Source organism: Ursus americanus, chromosome 28 (genome assembly GCF_024610735.1).
Source record: "Ursus americanus isolate L20-20 chromosome 28, mUrsAme1.1.p, whole genome shotgun sequence".
Taxonomy (NCBI): domain Eukaryota; kingdom Metazoa; phylum Chordata; class Mammalia; order Carnivora; family Ursidae; genus Ursus; species Ursus americanus.
The window spans coordinates 18,369,845-18,388,913 of record NC_142154.1 but is presented as its reverse complement, the minus strand read 5'-3'; the positions used below and the strand labels follow the sequence as shown (position 1 = coordinate 18,388,913).

Here is a 19,069-nt window from a genome sequence, read left to right as displayed (position 1 = left end):
GGGGCAAAAATGATGGCTAGGTAGTTGTGTTGGCCACAGAAGTCAGAGCAAAGTTAACTTAGCTGTTATCATATAAAGTGCAGTAGTGAAAACGTATCACTTTGAAATACTTTAAAGTGTTACCTACCCTGCTTGACGGTTTCTTGCTGAGGTACCTCCGTAAAATATGTCCATCCATATGCAGCGGGCAAGAAAGAAGCAGGGAAGCAGGCCGTTTACATTAGTTGAGATGGGGTTACCTTGCATGAACTTTTTCACTCTGTTTCCTTTCAGCTTAGAGTGCTGGAAGCCCATGGGGAAATAAATGTCAATAATAAGACCAGTTAGCCATTCTTATTTTTAGGGGTGGTTTTATTTTCATTTTTCTAAGTTCAGGATCACTTAACGACTATCGCTAGTAATGGCTTTCCTGCTGGAGACTCAGCAGCTGCATGGGGGGGGGGGGAAGGCAGGGGATAGAGCCGCTTAGCCCTTTTGAGGCACTTCCACTTTAAAAGACAGCTGGGCTGGCGTTTGGATCCCACTTCTTTCTGGTGCCGAGCCAGGGCAGGGCGGCGAGCGGCTGCCCGTAAGTGAGGGAGGAAGTGGGTGGAGAGAGGTGTGGAAATCCGTGCTGAATGCAAGTGACACTGTCCCTGGAATGGTTCTCCCTCCCCTGGCACACCCCCCCCCCCGCCATTGTTGAGACTCAGTGCCTCCGTCCACTCGAAGTGAAAACGATCCTGTTGTGCTCTTTTGCCAAGAGAGTGGGTTTTCTTAGAAAGCGAAGGTTCCTGAAGGTTCCTGTCATCTTGGTGTAGGAGATTGGTACGTCGCCAGATCTTCCTTACCACCAGGAATGTTGCTGTTGTGACTTTTCCACTCTTGTTTGCTCTTATGCTTCATCTGACCAAAATTTGGTTCCATGGAGTTTACATACTTGGTCAGAAAGTTTGGGATAGCTTTTAAGCCTTATTGATGATACTATTAAAATATGCCCCACCACCACCAACCCACACTCCATTTCCTAAACCCCAGGATTATAATGAGCCCCACCACACACATGAATGAGCCTTGCCCTGAGCTGGCATGGAAAGGCTGGCATAGAATGAGTAGTTTGGGAGGGGACTTACCATGGTGGCTGGAGAGCTCCAGGGTGGACAATCAGGCCGGTTGCCCAGGGTGGCCCAGGCATGGTTCCTGCTGTTTGCTCCCAGATGCGGCCTTTGCACAGAGTAGGTGAGTCCTATTTGCTGAAGAAATGAATGTTCTAGAGAGAATACCACGTATTCTCTAGTCTTTGACCCACGGTGCCCTTTGGAGCACTTCCTTCCCCTTCATTTCTGTCAAGTCTCTGTTTCCATTTCCCCCTGCTGGAGAGGCCTTCCCCTACCCAAGTGGGCGAAGTTGGACCCACCCTTCCCCGCTCCCCACTGTTTGATTCTTCAGGGCTCTGGTCTCAGTCTCCCACGTTATCCGCCCATCCTATCCCTGGAGTGTGAGCTGCAGGAGAAGGGGACCTGCCACTCCCTGACCTCTGTATGTGCCCAGAGTGGTGGCCCCCCAGGCAGCTGTGACAGTGGGGCACCAGGGAAGCTGCTGCACGCGTCCAGGTCAGTCTCCTGATTTGAACACGTGGACAGTAATAGTACCACCTCGTAGGCTTGAATGAGTGAATGCATGGTGAGTGCCGTAGAGCGTCCCAGAGATGTTGCTTATCAATGTTGTAAAATCAGAGACTGTTTAACTTCCTTTAGAGCCTGGGGCTAATAAGGATTTTTAAAAAAATCAAGTATCTCTGAAGGGTTAAAGGACAAGCTTTCAGTTCAAACATGTTGCCTAACATTTAACTAACAGAAAGGTTATGTTGATGGTTGTGTAAGTCGTGTTGGTTATTTTGGACGTATAGGATGATTATCTGTTCAGTACACTGAAATTCTCTGTTATTAACATTTTAGCCTTTGAGTAAATGTTTATTGAGGGATTCTGCTGCATTCGGGCTCTGCTGCGTGCTGGAGCTGCAGAAATATGGGTGAGGTCTTCCTTCAAGGGCCCTTGGTCTAGTGGAGCAACTAGGGATAGTAAGTGAAATTTTTGAGAATTCTAGATGATTCTCTTCTATGGATGCTTTTCCCCTTTCATGTTTCTGAGGCTAGAATCCATATTTTAAAGGCCTGTGTTCCTGAGGTCTTGCTGCCGTATCTGTTGGGAATTGGGGAAATGGAGGTGGAGGTTGACAGGGTGTGTGTCTTGCCTTGGGCTGCTCTGCCCGCCAGACCCCTGACCCTATGCCTGGGAATATGAGGGGCAGGGTTGGGTGGGGACAAGGGATAGCTTTGCTTGGCAGGCAGTTGTGGTACGCCAAACGTGTTCTCTTTTCTAGTGTTAGCTCTTCTGTGGAGTATGGTGCTTCTCTTTCGTTGTGATGTTTAAATATTGTCTGGAGCCACTTTGCAGTGTTAAGTGATTAACCTTTTTGTCTTCATTCGCAAAATGGGAGAAATAGTATTCATTTGTTCAGCAAGTACTTATTGGGCAATTACTTATGTTAGGCACCTAGAACAAAAGTTGGTTTTGCCCTTAAGGGGTTTAAAATTGTGAGCATTCAATGAGTATGTGCTTGGTGGGGGGTGGAGAAAAGGAGGGGGAGAGGGAGGGGGGAGACGGGCAAGGATGGTCTCATGGTAGATGCTCAGACTCAAAAAAAAAAAAAAATCTCTTCTCCTTTTTACATAAGGCTTTTTACTTTACTGTCTTCAAGACCAAAAAATCTTACTCATTGTGAATTGTTAATCACGTGTGCTTTGTTTTCTACCCATCTCTTTTCCACAAAGGATCTGAAGTTTAGAGTATTTTGTATATTCCTCTAAAGGTTTTGTTTTGCTTAGAGCAGGGAGTGGATAGAGGAGTGAAGAGAAGAACAAAAGAATTGATTATAAATAACAAGTCAGAGAGAAAGGATTAACTGTTTTCCCCTAGAATCTACTTTAACATAAATAATTCGAGGATTTTTTTTCCTAATAGGTTGCCTTCGGGTTTTTAAAAATTAACTATTTTTTTTAGAGCAGTTTAGGTTTAAAGTGAGATTGAGCAGAATGTACAGCCTTCCCATATACCCCTACCTTCCCCCCCACCCCACGATCCCCCTGCCAGCATCGCCACAGAGCGCTACTTTCGTTAAGTCCGTGGACGCACACAGACACAGCAGCATCACCCCAAGTCCCTAGTTTACATTAGAGTTCCCTCTTGATGTTGCACATTCTCTGGTTTTGAGAAATTTATAATGTCAGGTTTCCGCCGTTATGTTGTATTGAGTAGTTTTGCTGCCCTAAAAATCCTCTGAGCTCCACTCATTCGTCCCCCACCCTCCCTCAACCCCTGGCAACCACTGATCTTTTTACTGTCTCCATAGTTTTGCCTTTTCCAGAATGTCCTATAGTTGGAGTCATACAGTCTGTAACCTTTTCAGATTGGCTTCTTTCACTCAGTAATATACATGTGAGGTTCCTCTGTGTATTTGCTTGGCTTGATACCTCACTTCTGTTTAGTGCTGAATACTTTTCTATTATCTGATGTACCTCAGTTTATCCACTCATCTACCCAAAGGACATACTGGTTGATTCCAAGTTTGGGAATTTATGAATAAAGCTGCTATAAACATCTGTGTGCAGGTTTTTGCGTAGACAGAAATTTTCAGTTCATTTGGGTAAATACCAAGGAATACAATTGCTAGATAGTACCGTAAAAGTACATTTAGTTTTGTAAGAAACTGCCAAACTGTCTTTAGAGGATGTGCCTTTTTGCATTCCCACCATCCGTGAACGAGAAGTCCTATTGACCCATATCCTCCCAGCAGTTAGTATTGTCAGTGTTTTGGATTTTGGCCATTTTAATAGTTGTGTAGTGATGGCTCATTTTAATTTGCTAATGTTATATGATGCTGAACATCTTTTCACATGCTTATTGGCCATCTCTATATCTTCTCTGGTGAGCTGTTACGGTCTTTTGTCCATGTTTTAAATCAGGTTGCTTATTTTCTTAATGTTGAGTAAGTTCTTTGTGTATTTTGGACAACAGTCCTTTATCAGATATGTCTTCCGCAAGCATTTTCTCCCAGTCTGTGAATTTTCTTCTCATTCTCCTGACAGTGTCTTTTGCAGAGCAGAAGATTTGATTTTAATGAAGTCTGGCTTCAATTGTTTCTTTCATGGATTGTGCCTTTGGTGTTGTATCTAAAAAGTCCTCTCCACGTCCAGGGTGGTCTAGGTGTCTCCTGTTATCTCTGAGGACCTTTATAGTTTTGTGTTTTACATTTAGGTCTGTGATCCATGTTGAGTTAATTTTTGTGAAGGGTTTAAAGTCGAGGTCCAGCTTGATTTTTGTGAACATGAATGTTCTGTCGTCTAGCAGCATTTGCTGAAGACTGTCTTTGCTTCATTGTATTGCCTTTGCTCCTTTGTTGGTTTGCCTGTGCTTAGAAAATGTTTATTTGTATCACTTCTCCAGAAACCTGATACTATAGAATTTTTTAAAAAGATTTTATTTATTTATTTGAAAGAGAGAGAGCACGGGGGAGGAGCAGAGGGAGAAGCAGACTCCCCACCGAGCAGGGAGCCCAATTCGGGGCTGGATCCCAGGACTTTGAGATCATGACCTGAGCCGAAGGCAGACGCTTAACCGACTGAGCCACCCAGGTGCCCTGATACTAGAGAATGTAAAGCTTTCAAGAGCTACCCCTTCCCCAAAACACTCCCTTCCCTTCCCTTTACCCTTTGCTTAAAGAAAGCTGTAAGAACTCGAGCCTTTGTATGATGATGGTGGAGTGAGAGTCACTTCTCAGTTAACTGCAGGATTATTAAACCAGGGTATCCAAAACATGCTCTGTCCTCCGTCACCACGCAGACTCCCTCACCCCTGTGTGGTGACAGAAACACTGACTTGAATGAGTGAAACAAAGCTGTGGTACCTACCACTGGGCTCTAAAGTAGAAACTTTGAGAGGCTTGAGCGGACGGGAATCGGGCTGTGCTCTTGTTCCCCGCATCACTGGCCCTGCGGCCCTCCGCTGCTGGCCTTACCTTGTGACAGCAGCTCCACTGGGTGGCCCCAACGCAGTAGGCCTTCATCATTTAAAGCCTGCTTGAATCTTTAGGTGGTATGTGGATGTTAAGATATTACTTGTAAGTTAAAATGGTTCAAGATGTCTTTATTTAGAGTGAGATTCCACAACAAATCAGCAATCTTGACTAAAAAAACCTAGAAGGAAATGAACTTGTAGGCCGTATTTGGCCCACGGATTTATTCTGGCTCATATTTCTCTCTCATTCTAAAATTTAGATTAGTTGCTAACATTTAGAAATTAGGACACCCCTATTTCTCACTTTTCTTTAAAAATCAGAAGATCTGACCCCACTGGGCCTGTATTCCTCTCTGTCTCTCCCCAGCCTGGCACACTTCCCCCATATTGCGCCCATAAGTTTGTTTTTAGTTTTATTTCTGTTTTGGTTTGTTTTTTTGGCAATCCCCTAGGCTGCGGCTTACGTCGGTTTTCCTATGGATTTTTGCTCCAGTGTGAGAGCTGTATGTGGTCACATTAACTAGCATTAGGAAAGAGCATAGTGAGGGGCTCTGTCTGCGGTGCCCAGCGGTGACCGTACCCAGGCACCTGCGGGAGACACATTTAGAGAGAGCCCTTCCTACCCTTCCCCTACAGCAGGCCCAGGGCTGTGCCTGCAATGCTGCCCACTCAGTGCTTTATCTTTGTGTGCAAGCTTATCTTCTCTTTGTGTTTGCCCTTTTAGATTTTCCCTGCCTGGTAGACTGCCTTTCATGTGACTGTTCAGTAAGTATTTGGTGCCACATTTACGTAAGACTTTGTTCATTTAAAGATAGCTGTGCACACATTCATTCTTCTTAATGCTGCCACGTTTGCTTCTTTATCCGTGGGAGCAGAAAGGCGATGCCTGGAAAGCTTAATGGACTCCCGCAAGGTCAAGCGTCATTAAAGGGCAGCGATGGGAGTTCAGATCGGTTTCTGACTGCAGATAAGGGTGTTCTCTTTCCACGGCCGCTGTTGACCATTCAAACCACCAACTGTCAGCCCTCGGACTCTTGATTTCAGCTTGATCACTTTGCTTATTGTCTTACGTACAAGTATCAAATTACTGACAACAGTTTTTGCTATCCTTTGCCAAGCTTCATTCTCAGTTCCTTTGAAATGCGTCCGACTTCTCCAAAAGGTATTTAGATTTCAGAATTTGACACTAATGGTTTGAGACACAAACATAGCTCTCATTTTTTACCACTAGAGACCCAGTGTAATTCCCATGAAAAATCTTCTTTTTTGAATGGACTCTTTAAAATACAAAGCACCTAATCCTCAAACTTAATTGGATGAAAATCGGCAAAGCCGATACAAAACGAATTAGGAGAGAGACCTAATATGGATTGTAGTGACCATATGTCCTGAGAGCCAGGGCCAGGCCAGTATATGCCGGTGATCTGGGCCTAATTATTAACAGATTTTTCTCTTTCATCTCAAAAAGGTCCTGGTCCAGACAGTAAATTCTCTGGAAACCCTACCTCTAGGTATATGAGAATGTTAATTTAAACATTTAAAACTTGTGAATAGATTATTTTGAAACTATTACCAGTTATGGTCTCTTGACATTTAGGCAACCCGTATTTTCTTTGAACCGTTTTCCAGCACAAAAGGATGAGAAAAATCCTCTGCAAAGAATCGAAACGCTGCACAGATCAGAGTTAAGAAATAGCTATCGATCTGGAGCAGTGACTGTGTGTCAGTGTGGCTGAAATACATATTTAATGATGGACCTTAATGTAAACAGTTACCGGGAAGAGCCCTGACTTAACGAGAATGTCGGCCTTCGTTGCAGAGGACGCCGAGGACATTTGCTAATGCACACTATAGACCGTATTCGTTAGCTGAAGATCAGATGTGGGTGGTTGATGGTTATTTCCAGCTGGGCTGGAAGTTCCTGGGAATAGCGTGACCTTGGTATTCATTAGCCCCTCTCAGATTTACCATAGAATGAGTCACAGTCCTGAAGCATGTCACAGCGGGAGATGGCTTTGCTGGAGTCCAGGATTATGGGGGTACTTTTTAGAACAAAGATTAGGGATGTTCTGTGGACACTGGAAATTAAATGAAACAATAAGGGTACTGTATGCATCTTAAAAAGGCTTCCTGGGTGTTTTTTAGCCAAGGAACGGCCTTGTGATTATCAAATAACCCGTACGTGCACCAATTTTGTTCTTTCTTCTGCAGTACTTTTTAACTTTCCATTTTATAATATTCTTTGAAAGAATGAGCCAAATTATAGATTATTGAAATACTTTAAAATAATGAAGTCCTCTTAAAATTTAAATTTGATAGTATTTGAAATATTCTTTATAACAAAAAACCCTCCTTATTTGCTACCCCATGGAATTACTAAAATGAACCATTACAAATCTCCTGTCCTTAACTATGTTTATTTAGAGCAGAATTGGAGGTTTGTTTTTATAAGATGGAACAGTTAACTGGTTGCGATGTGGTTTTCTCTTCTAATGCCCCAAATACAGTTTGACTCCGTGAAGGTAGAAGCCTGTAACATTCAACTACTGTACCTTTGACCATATCAGGGTGGGTGGGGAGAGGAGCATCAGGGCATGACTTTAGAGTTATATGTGACTGTTTTATAAAACTAGCGTGTAGGATTTTTTTTAATACAAGGTCTTAGAATTCTTCATGTTGAAGGAACCTCTTGTACTAATATAGTCATTTTATAAAGAAGAAAACTTAAAATCCAACAAATTCAGGTGACTCCTCCAAGGTCTTACAACTTATTAGTAGCATAAAGGCAGTAAATGTCTCCATATAGTCTTATTTCTTAATGTTTGATTTACATTGTTACATTCTGTACTTTCCCCCAGGGAAATAGTTGTTTTATTTCTAATACCTTTAACTTGCTAAATACTTACTTTAGTCACGCAGTTATACCTCTTAAGGGTAGGGGATTTCATTCCTGTTGAACCCTGGAAATTGCCTGGAGTCCAGAAATTAAATCTTAACCTGCGTCTTACTTGCTTAATGGGAAACATTGTAGTGGACAGAAAATTGGCCGCAATATGGAGAAAAGAGGCATGATGGATAGAAGACATAGATGTTCAGCATAATGATCCAGCTGTTTCTCATTCAAGTGCCCATGAGCAAAATGGCCCAACTTCCTCTCACCTGCAGCATACGTACCTTCTTAAACGCAACAGGCATCTTTAGAGGGAAAAAAAAAAGTAGGCAAAATCCAAATAATAGCAAGGAAACGAGGAACCAGTCAAGATAAAAACAAAGACAGTTTGAGGAGAACTTTGGAAGGGATTTGAAAAGCAAAAGCAAATGCTCACAATACTAACAAAGGCAGAAATGAGATCCCAAAGCCCTGAGATCGCCTGATGTGAACAGGTGGAAAAGGCGATTTGGGGTAAAAGTGGAGGGGGATAGATGGCGGTTGGGGAAGGTGTTGCGAGCTCTTGCCCAGGGCCTGGCCCACTGGGGTGGGGGGGGAAGTCTGATCATTGGGACCAGCACCCAGCCTTCCCTTATGGCCTTTCCCTCCCCCTCTCCCTTGCAGGATCCACAGATGATTTCTGGATCATTTGTCCCTAGCTTGGCCTTAATGTCTGTCTCATTGAAATTTTTGCTTTATATTCCCATTCTTAATTCTGAATGTGTTTTGTAGCTCATATTCATATAAGAAAAAAAGTTTCCCTGAAATCTGCATTTCCCCCTTCCTTTCCCCCCCGCCACATTGAGGGTAAAAAGAAAAAGTTTCCTGACCTCTCCACCAAAGCCATTTATAATAAGGCTTTGTATAGAAGTTGATGGGGATTGGTAAATGAGCTGAATGACCAGAAGGTACCACTAGAAACTGATTTGGGCAGGGTCTTAGTATCACCATTAAGGTGCACGGCCTCCCCTGTAGACATTCTGTCTACTCACCTGTACAGTTCCTGTACACATTTGCCCTTTCAGAAAAGGAGCTATTCACTGGCATTTGTTGAGGTTTTTCTTAGGATCATAGCAGGTGTATATTCCATCCAGTGTGTCAGGTATGTGGCTTCTTTGTCTAAAATGTTTATTTTGTAGTATTAGGGTGATGTAGGAGGGGAGGGCACCAGCCAGTCTGGACATAGACTTGGCCTTACTTTTAACAAAATAAGTGCCGTCCCCCAAACACTGTCATGGCCCGCGTGCTCCCCACCCCCTTTCTAGTCTTACAAAAGATTTCTTCATTTGGGAAAAAAAAAAAAAAGGATATAGCACAACATTCATTCAGACTTGTAAAGGTTAGCCAGATGTGCCTACAACTTTACTATAGTTCAAGTTCTTGGTCTGTAATGCTTCCATAAAAACGCCATTAGTCTGTGTCAACAATTTTCTTTTCTTCGTGTTTATGCCTTCAGCAAACACACGCTGTGTTTCAGGTAAAGCTTGCCTGGACGTCAGTCATGATGAAAGTCATGACCACAGACAGCCTCTACAAGATGTTGAGAAACGTGGTCCTGAAAATGTTTGGGGATGTGCTGTCTTGGTGAGTGCGTAGGAAGAACCAGTCATGCACGGAAGACCGTGCGCTCCACCGAGGACTCCCCTTGGAGCTCGCTGTCCACGGGTGGGGTTTTGATAGCCGAGACTAAGATGTGCAGTTATGTATTTGGTTTTCTGGGGGGTAAAGGACAAATAACAACTACATCCTTTGTCTGGAAGGATATTTATTTTTCCTCAAATATACTGCCGATTTTTACATTGAAAAATATATTCTAGCCAGAGGACCCCAGCCCTGTCCCGGTTTATTAGTTACCAATTAGTTATTAGATCTGTCAGTCCTCATCAGCTGTGCTCTTCTGCATTGAAATCAGGCAGCAGTTTCTTGATACCTGCTGTGCGTAAAGACTACCGATTATCATAAATTCACCAAATGCCTGCTGAGCGTCTCGTGTCAGGCATGAGCTAGGCTCTGCAGATAAAGGTAGTGAACGCGTGCGCACCGGTTCCCTCAGCCTGCTCCAGAGGGCTTTGTCTCCGTCTGTTCGGGCTGCTGAACAAACATACTGTCGACGGGGCGGCTGGCGCAGCACACGTGCATTCTCACAGTGCTGGGGGCTGGAAGTCCAAGGTGAAGGTGTCCGTGTGGTCAGCAGCTGGTGAGGACCCTCTGCCTGGTTTACAGACCTACTTTCTTGCTGTGTCCTGCCATGGTGGGGAGAGAGTGCCCTGGTCCCTTCATCAAAGCCCTCACTTATCTGGGCCCCATCCCACCAGGGGAGCCCCGCCCTCACAATTTCATTTAAACTCAGTCTCCTCCCAAAGGTCCCACCTCCAGACACCCTCACATTGAGAGCACCTCAGCATGTGAATTTGGGGGGCACAGACATCCAGTCCACTGTACTCTCCTTGTGGGACTTCTTGCACTGTCATTCTGGGGCTCTCTTTCTTCTCTGTCATACCCCTGGTTTCCAGGATGCTGTGTGATCATCCTTCCAGGTCTATTCCCTCATTCTAGGAGGGCACATTCTTTCATAGCTGGGAAAGACTGAGTATGAGGTCAGACAGTCAGCTGCCTGAAAATATCTCTTCTGCCCCCCTACCTGATGGATCATTTGGTTGGGAGGAGAATTGTACGTTGGGAATAATTTTCACTCCCCCCTCTTACTTCTAGATAGCCTCTTTTTCTCGTCTTTGGAAGTTTTCAGATTGCTTCAGATTGCTTTCTTTGTGGTGTTCTGAATTTGTATTCTTTGTACCAGCAGTTGGGGTTTAATTCAGGCAACTGGTCCTTTCATTCTGAACCCATTTTCTGTATTGTTATTTGCTCCCCAGTGTGCTTTCTTGTTGTGGAATTGAGTACTTCATCTTTTCTGGTTTTGTTGTTGTTTCTGTTTTCTGGGATTTTCTTCAGCTTTATCTTCGAACTCTGTTCTGCTTTTTTGTGTTGCTGTTTTGTGTTTATTTTCAGGAGCGTTTTCGGTTTTCTGATTTTCTTTTTGATAGTACTCGGTTTTTGTCGTATGGGTGTATTATCTTCTGTGTGATGTGTGATGCCTTATAGGTTTGTCTTTTGCTTCTCTTGCTGAGTTTTCCTTCTGTTCACTACATTGTTTCTCTTTCCAGCAAGGGTTTGTTTCTTTGTTTTGTCTCCATCTCCTGCACTGGACAGTCTTTCAGCAGCCTGATGGTCCTTAGCCGTTGATCATCATGGAGACTGAGGCATTGAAAAAGCGAACTGGAAGCTCTGTAGGCAAGATTTCTTAGACTTGTGTCTTTGCTGTAGTGACCTGTTTGGATGGTGCTTTCTGTGGGAGGACCCTGGCCTATGGCACTGGTCGGTTGATCCAGTCTCCTACATGGATGGACAGTGGGGGTAGGTGTCCTGGGATCCAGTTGGGAAAAGGGCTGGGAGCCCTCCTCTTCAGACTTTTGTTTCCCTCCAGTTGTTGGCCTTGATCTCATCCCTACCCAGGTGTTCAGATTTCATTTCTGGAGAAATTGAACTTCAGGTTGACGTGCTTATCAGTGAACTAACCCAAGAGGGGTGAGGGGAAAGAACCTGTAGACAGTTATATTCAGGAATAACTACTGGAAATGAAATGGTCATGTGAAGAAACCTCCGATATTTGCTACTTGCCCATCCTGATTTAGTTAAAACAATTGTGAAGCAGTGAATTTTGGCAATACCCTCATCATCTAAATGGCAGAATAACTTGGAGCATGTCTTTGAAGATGCTAGACATCTGCCACCACCCTCCTTCCCCCACTCCTGTGATGGGGAGAGGGGAGTGTCCCCTGGCCATGCTGGGAGGGGATGTCATGGCTCCACGTTTGTCCAGTCCCACTGCGTGCAGTACTGGGCCTCACCGCCTGCCTTTCACAGCACCTTTCCTGGGGTTCTGAAGGGCAATAGACGTCCTCTTCCTTCACTCAAGTTCATTTCCTCTGAATTTGGGGGCATCTCTTAGCCCCCGTGCCTCCTCTCCCATTGTCTTGGTCCTTGTGAGTTTATTCCTTTCTTCTTTCTTCTCTTTGAAGAAATATATGGGAGGAGAGAATCATGTGGCTTCTACCACTACATTTTTAGCCACAGGCCTCTGATTTGTATTTTAAGAAGACCATTCTTGCTACTGTGTCGAAGGGCCCTGAGGGAAGAACAGAATTCTGCAGGGAGCCCCATAGGGAAGGCACGCTGACCAGAGCAGGGCCTGAGGCACCCTCCTCCCAGCTGGGCCAGGCCGGGCCGTGCTGGCTTTCTGCTGGGGGCGGGGCAGGAGAGAGTGCCTACTGCTTCAGGCTGTTCTGACCTAATTTTGAAAAACAACCTGTAAGGTTCAATGTGTTTACGTTCTTGGAAATGGAGAGACCTTTAAAACAAGTCGTGGTTCTTCATGCTCACTGTTAGAAATTTGGAAATTGTAAGTGGACAAAATGAAAATAATATGTAATTATAACAAATGTATATAAAATGATTATGTAGCCTTCCATCATCTCGCATGCAGCAGTTACTTTACTAGTTCCCAGTCATGGAGCCCTGGTTGGTGCTGATTTCTTGGCTGTGATGGAATGGGCACTGCTGTGGTCTTTGTGTCACCCCTCAGGTGGGGTCAGGGGTCAGATGGCGTACCAGCTGTGGGATGCATGTCATGAAGGCTGACCTTGCGAAAACTGGAAGAAGGGCCTTCAGGCACCTGTTGGGGCACACAGGGGTGAGGGGAGAGGGTGGGACCGGCTGTGCTTGCTTCGTGTCCTTAGCACCTGTGGACAAATTTCATTTTTCCTGGCTTGGCAGCCTCACAGGACACTGACTTGTCCCTTTGCAGCCGCACGGTTGGCATCCGGGACGCAGTCGGGCTAGAACAGGAATGTGAACACACTGGGCAGGAAGTTCCTGAAACCTCTTTTGTTGTAACCCATATAAAAAGAAAGGCAAATGATCAGGGTCCTTGTCCAGCCCCTGCCATGGGGTGTTCATGTTAACGTAGTTTTTCTCCATGCTCACTCTGTGGCCTCGCAGCCAGGCCTTGGAGGAGCTCGGGCCTCCTTGGCTTCGTGCCTTCCCAGCTAAGCAAGCCCCAGACTGCTGCTTTGCTTCCGGCCATCCTGCAGCTACAGGAAGGGTGTGGAGAGGCGCAGGGCACCCAGCACCGTCGGCTGGGAGCAGGGACCGTGAGCAGCCCCCCGCACGTGGCTCGGGGCGCACCCTGTGTCTGCCCACTGCCTCCTGGCACGCCTCAGAGGCGGGGTGCTCTCCGAGGTTGGGTGTGCTCTGCTTCTGTTCTTTTAAACTGTGACTGCCTTTTCTAATTAATTGTAAAATTTGGAAGTGATTTCAGTGGCTAATTCTATGTTCCCGTGCCTTGAGTTGATCAAAGTTGAAATAGTGGGGGCCCTTCTGAGATGTTGTCATTCCATGCTAAGTTCTATTCTGCGAACAGACCTCGCAGGTGTCCAGGGCTGAGTTTGAGAAGGTCAGCGTTCGCCAGACTCTCAGCTCCCTGAGAATTAAGTGAGCGAGTGGATGTGGGTGGAGGCCTTGCACAGAACCCAGCCTGCATTCCTCCCTCTCTCTCTCTATCCCCTCCTCCCACCCTCTCTCTCTCCCTCTCTCACTCTCTTCTTTGGAAGGGTTTCCCTTCTTTTTACTCTTACTGGCTTTATTTAGTGGTAGCTTGTAGTATTGTACAGAAGAAAATGGGATGTAAAAATGCTAATAACTATGTTTTTCTGTTATGGCGATTGCTGTGTGTCAGGAAAGAAAAAAGTAAAAAATATGACTTTCCAAAGGTAAATAAACAGCTTGGTTCAAATACATACCACCCTATCAAGAGTTAGTATTTAGCAATAAGAACAAAACCCAGAAATGAAACAGGGCTCATTGATCACATACCAACTTCAAGTGTTATTAAGGTGTTTTTTGTAGGTTTTTATTCTTCGTTCCAAAAGGTGTTATAGAAACTCACCATCTCATTGCTTGGACGTATGGGGGAGTTAAGTACATTCCCTGTCTAACTGGAGGGCATGCCGCATTTGGGCTAATGGACCTCCAGCCTTTGTCCTCCCTGCCCCCAAACCTGTATCATAGGACAGGGGTGAGTTGGTGAAATAATGAACCCCCTTGCATTGCCCGCCTCTTAGCTCAACACTCTGAGCCTGTTGTGTGCTGGTGCTGGAGACCCGGTGATGAGCAAACAGTACTCCCCCCCCCCCCACCTGCACAGAGGCTGTGGGAAGGCTCACTTCACACAAGGAACAAGCAGGCATTTAAAGGATTTTCAGCACGCTCACTTCCAGTGACCTTGAAGCATCTTGTTCTCACTGACAGCATGCCTCCAGATAGCCAGCCTCTTCCTCTTTCTCTTTAGCTTGCTGGAAGCGTATTAGTCCTGCATCGGGTCATACTCATGGAGTTTTCCTTTTCGCTCTGTTGATGCAGTTTATTCCTAGACAGGGGTAGCTGCAGGGTCTGCTGTTCCAGAAAGGCAGCAGCTCCCGTTGGGTGCCAGTCTTCAGTGGGGGGGACCTTGGCACTTGGGTTCTTTACACGGGCTTGGTGGGGACCCAGGGTGGCCTTCTCTTGCAGGTACGCTGACTTGGTGCACTCTGATCTCAAGATTATACTTTTTCTGTATGAAAACTTTCTCATAATTCTGTTTGCTTACAGAATTATATTGGCCAACTCTGGTTATCGATGGGTCTTCTTTTTTGAAGCAGTTTATACTTATTCTTCCTCTAATCTCATTGGACTGCTGGAGATTGGGCTTTCCCCAAGTCCTCTGGTATGCTGTGGCTCATTTGCGAAGATTTCTAATATTTAGAGTTTTGTTTTTTCTGAAGACTATGCAGGTGTGTAGGGGAAGGCAAGAAGAGAGGGACAGAGTCACATGATACTAAAATAGCCATATTTTTGTGTGTGTGTTTTTTTCCTTAACAGATGCAGCAGCTTTTTTATGAGAATTACGAACAGAACAAAAAGGGGTACATCCGAGATCTCCATAACAGTAAAATCCACCGAGCCATCACCCTGCACCCCAACAAAAACCCGCCCTACCAGTACCGGCTGCACAGTTACATGCTCAGCCGCAAGATCGCCGAGCTGCGCCACCGCACCATCCAGCTGCACCGCGAGATCGTGCTCATGGGCCGGTACAGCAACACCGAGATTCACAAGGAGGACCTCCAGCTGGGGATCCCGCCTTCCTTCATGCGCTTCCAGCCCCGCCAGCGGGAGGAGATTCTGGAGTGGGAGTTTCTGACCGGGAAGTACTTGTACTCGGCCGCCGAGGGCCAGCCCCCTCGGAGAGGGATGGACTCGGCCCAGAGGGAGGCCCTGGATGACATTGTCATGCAGGTCATGGAGATGATCAACGCCAACGCCAAGACCAGAGGGCGCATCATTGACTTCAAGGAGATACAGTACGGCTACCGCCGCGTGAACCCCATGTACGGGGCCGAGTACATCCTGGACCTGCTGCTCCTGTACAGGAAGCACAAAGGCAAGAAGATGACCGTGCCCGTGCGGAGACACGCGTACCTGCAGCAGACCTTCAGCAGGATCCAGTTCGTGGAGCACGAGGGACTGGACGCCGGCGAGCTGGCCAACAGAATCAACCAGGAGTCCGGATCCCTTTCCTTCCTCTCCAAGTCCCTGAAGAAGCTCGTTCCCTTCCAGCTCCCTGGCTCCAAGAATGAGCACAAAGAACCCAAAGAGAAAAAGATAAATATATTGATTCCGTTGTCTGGGCGTTTCGACATGTTTGTGAGATTTATGGGAAACTTCGAGAAGACGTGTCTCATTCCCAATCAGAACGTCAAGCTCGTGGTTCTGCTTTTCAATTCTGACTCCAACCCCGACAAGGCTAAACAAGTTGAACTCATGAGAGATTATCGCATTAAGTACCCCAAAGCGGACATGCAGATTCTGCCCGTGTCTGGAGAGTTTTCAAGAGCTCTGGCCCTTGAAGTGGGGTCTTCCCAGTTCAATAATGAGTCTTTGCTCTTTTTCTGTGACGTTGACCTCGTGTTTACTACAGAGTTCCTTCAGCGGTGTCGAGCAAATACGGTTCTGGGCCAACAAATATATTTTCCAATCATCTTTAGCCAGTACGATCCAAAGATTGTTTATAGTGGGAAAGTTCCCAGCGATAACCATTTTGCCTTCACTCAGAAAACTGGCTTCTGGAGAAACTATGGGTTTGGCATTACTTGCATTTACAAGGGAGATCTTGTCCGAGTCGGTGGCTTTGATGTTTCCATCCAAGGCTGGGGGCTTGAGGATGTGGACCTTTTCAACAAGGTTGTCCAGGCAGGTTTGAAGACATTCAGGAGCCAAGAAGTAGGAGTGGTCCACGTCCACCATCCTGTCTTTTGTGATCCCAATCTCGATCCCAAACAGTACAAAATGTGCTTGGGGTCTAAAGCATCCACGTATGGGTCTACACAGCAGCTGGCTGAAATGTGGCTAGAAAAACACGACCCAAATTACAGTAAAAACAGCAATAATGGCTCAGTGAGGACAGCCTAACGTCCAGCTCTGCTGGAAGAGACGTTTTTAATTATCTAATTTATTTTTCAAAAAATTTTTGTATGATCAGTTTCTGAAGTCCATACGAGGATATATTTTACACGTGATTTTCTTACAAAGGACTCCTTGATGATTGAGCTTTTTGAACAAAAATGTGATCATGTTTGCCTTTGAACACATTTTCTCGCTGAACGTTGTATAGCTGACCTGCTTAATGATGACTTGAAATGTACCTGATGAACAAAACTTTGTTGTTTGGTTTTTTTTTTTTTTTTAATGCATTTCCTTTTCAGACCTCCCCCCCCTTGCTGCAGTCCTCTGGCAGAAAACATGAACGTTCCTGCAAAGTATTATTGTAACGAAACACTGTAACTCTCGTAAATGTTTGTCGTAACTGTTAACATGGCACAGATTCTACCTTTTGTCTTTTTTTTTTTAAGCTATTTTGTGTTCCAGTTGTAAAATAAGGAAATGTGATAATAGCTGTACCATCACCGTCGAGAGAGCTTTCCAAAGTTGATTCTTTCCCCCAGATTTGTGCTCATCGTGGTCACGTAGTTGTGTGAAAAGCAAGGGGAGGGGGAAAGGCACGTTGAGACATGCGGCTGTTCTTGGGGTCGTTCGTGCGGCTCAGCGGGCCTGGCATTCAACTCCAAGACGGATTTGGTGTTTTTTGTTTTTTGTTTTTTCCTCTTCCTGACCCTTCTCTTTAAAGGGTAAACTATTATTAATATTTAGAATGGCAAAGAAGAATTATTGTAATAAATCTAATAATGTACACAAGCTAAAACAGAAACAAAAACCCGCCCTAATGGAAGCATTGGAGGAAAACGTATTTTGGTTTTGTTCACTTCATCCCGTCTGCGTTACATTATTGGTGGAGATGGTGGTTTCATTCTTTAATTACTGTTTTGTTTTATTCTTTGTATCCGAAATACCTTTAATTTATTTAATACCCATTGTTTAGAGCTCTGCCGTTTCTCCAGTACCTGTTAGTTATTAGTATTTATGTGTATCAGGAGTGCGTTTAGTGGTCTTTCACTTGCAGTAAACTGATCTCCAAAGATTTCCTTTTGAAAACGCTTTTCCCTCCTCAATTTTTACATTCCTTCCTGTTTTACTAAATACTAAGTGTTCTTTGACAATTTTGGTGCTTGCGTGTTTTGGGGACAAAAGTGAAATGAAGTCTGTCATGACACCAGAACGTACGTTTGTTTTCAACTCACAGATCAAATGTGCCTTAATAAATTGTTTTTTTTCATTTAGATTTCAGTCAGTAATAGACTTGCCATTTTAATACACATCGTTGGAGATCTGCTTATTTGTAAATAGTCTGTTGCTCATTTGGGAAAATAAACCAGTGAACAGTATTTTTCTATTGTACTTTTCAGGACCATTTTGTCTCATTACTCCTGTTTTAGCTAAAAAGAATTGTATTACATTTGGAGAGTAAAAAACTGAAACACTGATTTCTAAACGTTTCCAAGTTATTTGAGGGGAATATTTTGTGTAGACTGCAGTTTGGGAATGAAATGAAACTTTCAAGTGCCTTTTCTTCTGTTTCCCCCAGAATGAATTTGTCCTTTCTTCCTCCTCTTCAACTTGCTGAATCTGTGTTCCCCAGAACGAGGGTCTTCAAACCCATTCCAAGCCTCATCTGGCTTCTTGGTACACGTGCACCTTCCTGGCCCCAGAGTGGGACCGACTGGGCCTCTTAGAGCCTGCGTTTTGGCTGCGTGCACGAACATTTTCGGGGTTTTAGGATGGATCTATCTACAGGATAAATTGTGTACCGTTGCTATATAATCCAAGAGTCAAAAAAAGTAAGACCTTTGATGTCAAGGAAGCAAGCGCTGTGGAAGCCAGTCCCACTTCCAGGACAGGTATTTACCGTGTAATGACAGTTAAGACCCAGTATAATAACATTGTGCTCTCAGTACGAATTGCTGTCATTCAGCCTAATTGTCATTTACTTTGTGGGAATGTTTAGTTTTTCTTTGGAAAAAAGCACAGACATTTTTCTTCCTCAGTAAGGAAGAGCACAGTATACACCTTGATGACAAAGTAATTTAAATTCTCTAACATAATAGTGAACTGTCGGGATTTAGGACAGGGTACCTATGAGCAGTGGCCTTGTCGAGCTCGACTGTCCAGCATCGTGGTGACACTTTGTTAAAGTTCACCATTTCCTTCCCACTCCCACTCTTGCTCAAGTCTGATCCTCTTCCTGATGCCCGAGTGGATGTTTATGCAGGTGCTGCCCTCCCTCCCTCAAGATTCTGCCTTCAGAAAGGCTGCTGAGGGCGCCTGGGGGGCTCAGGCGGTGAAGCGTCCACCTTCACCTCAGGTCATGATCTCGGGGTCAAGCCCCGCATCGGGCTTCCCGTTCAGCGAGCAGTCTGCTTGTCCCTCTCCCTTGGCCCCTCACCCTTGCGTGTGCCCTCTCTCTCCCCTCTTTCAAATAAATAAAACCTTTTCAAAAAATAGGCTGCTGGACCGCTTCCTTCTGGTCCCCTCTCC

General features: G+C 45.1%; 1 protein-coding gene across 1 annotated transcript in view; it reads left to right on the top strand.

Annotated features, from left to right (window-relative positions):
* Window positions 1–17,919, top strand: part of CHSY1 (chondroitin sulfate synthase 1) — a 70,352-nt gene extending 52,433 nt beyond the window's left edge. Inside the window, exon 3 of the mRNA XM_045795380.2 lies at window positions 14,960–17,919. Coding sequence (XP_045651336.1) covers window positions 14,960–16,549 — 1,590 coding nt within the window. The 3' untranslated portion in view covers window positions 16,550–17,919. The remainder of the gene's footprint in view (window positions 1–14,959) is intronic.
* Window positions 17,920–19,069: the final 1,150 nt, after the last annotated feature.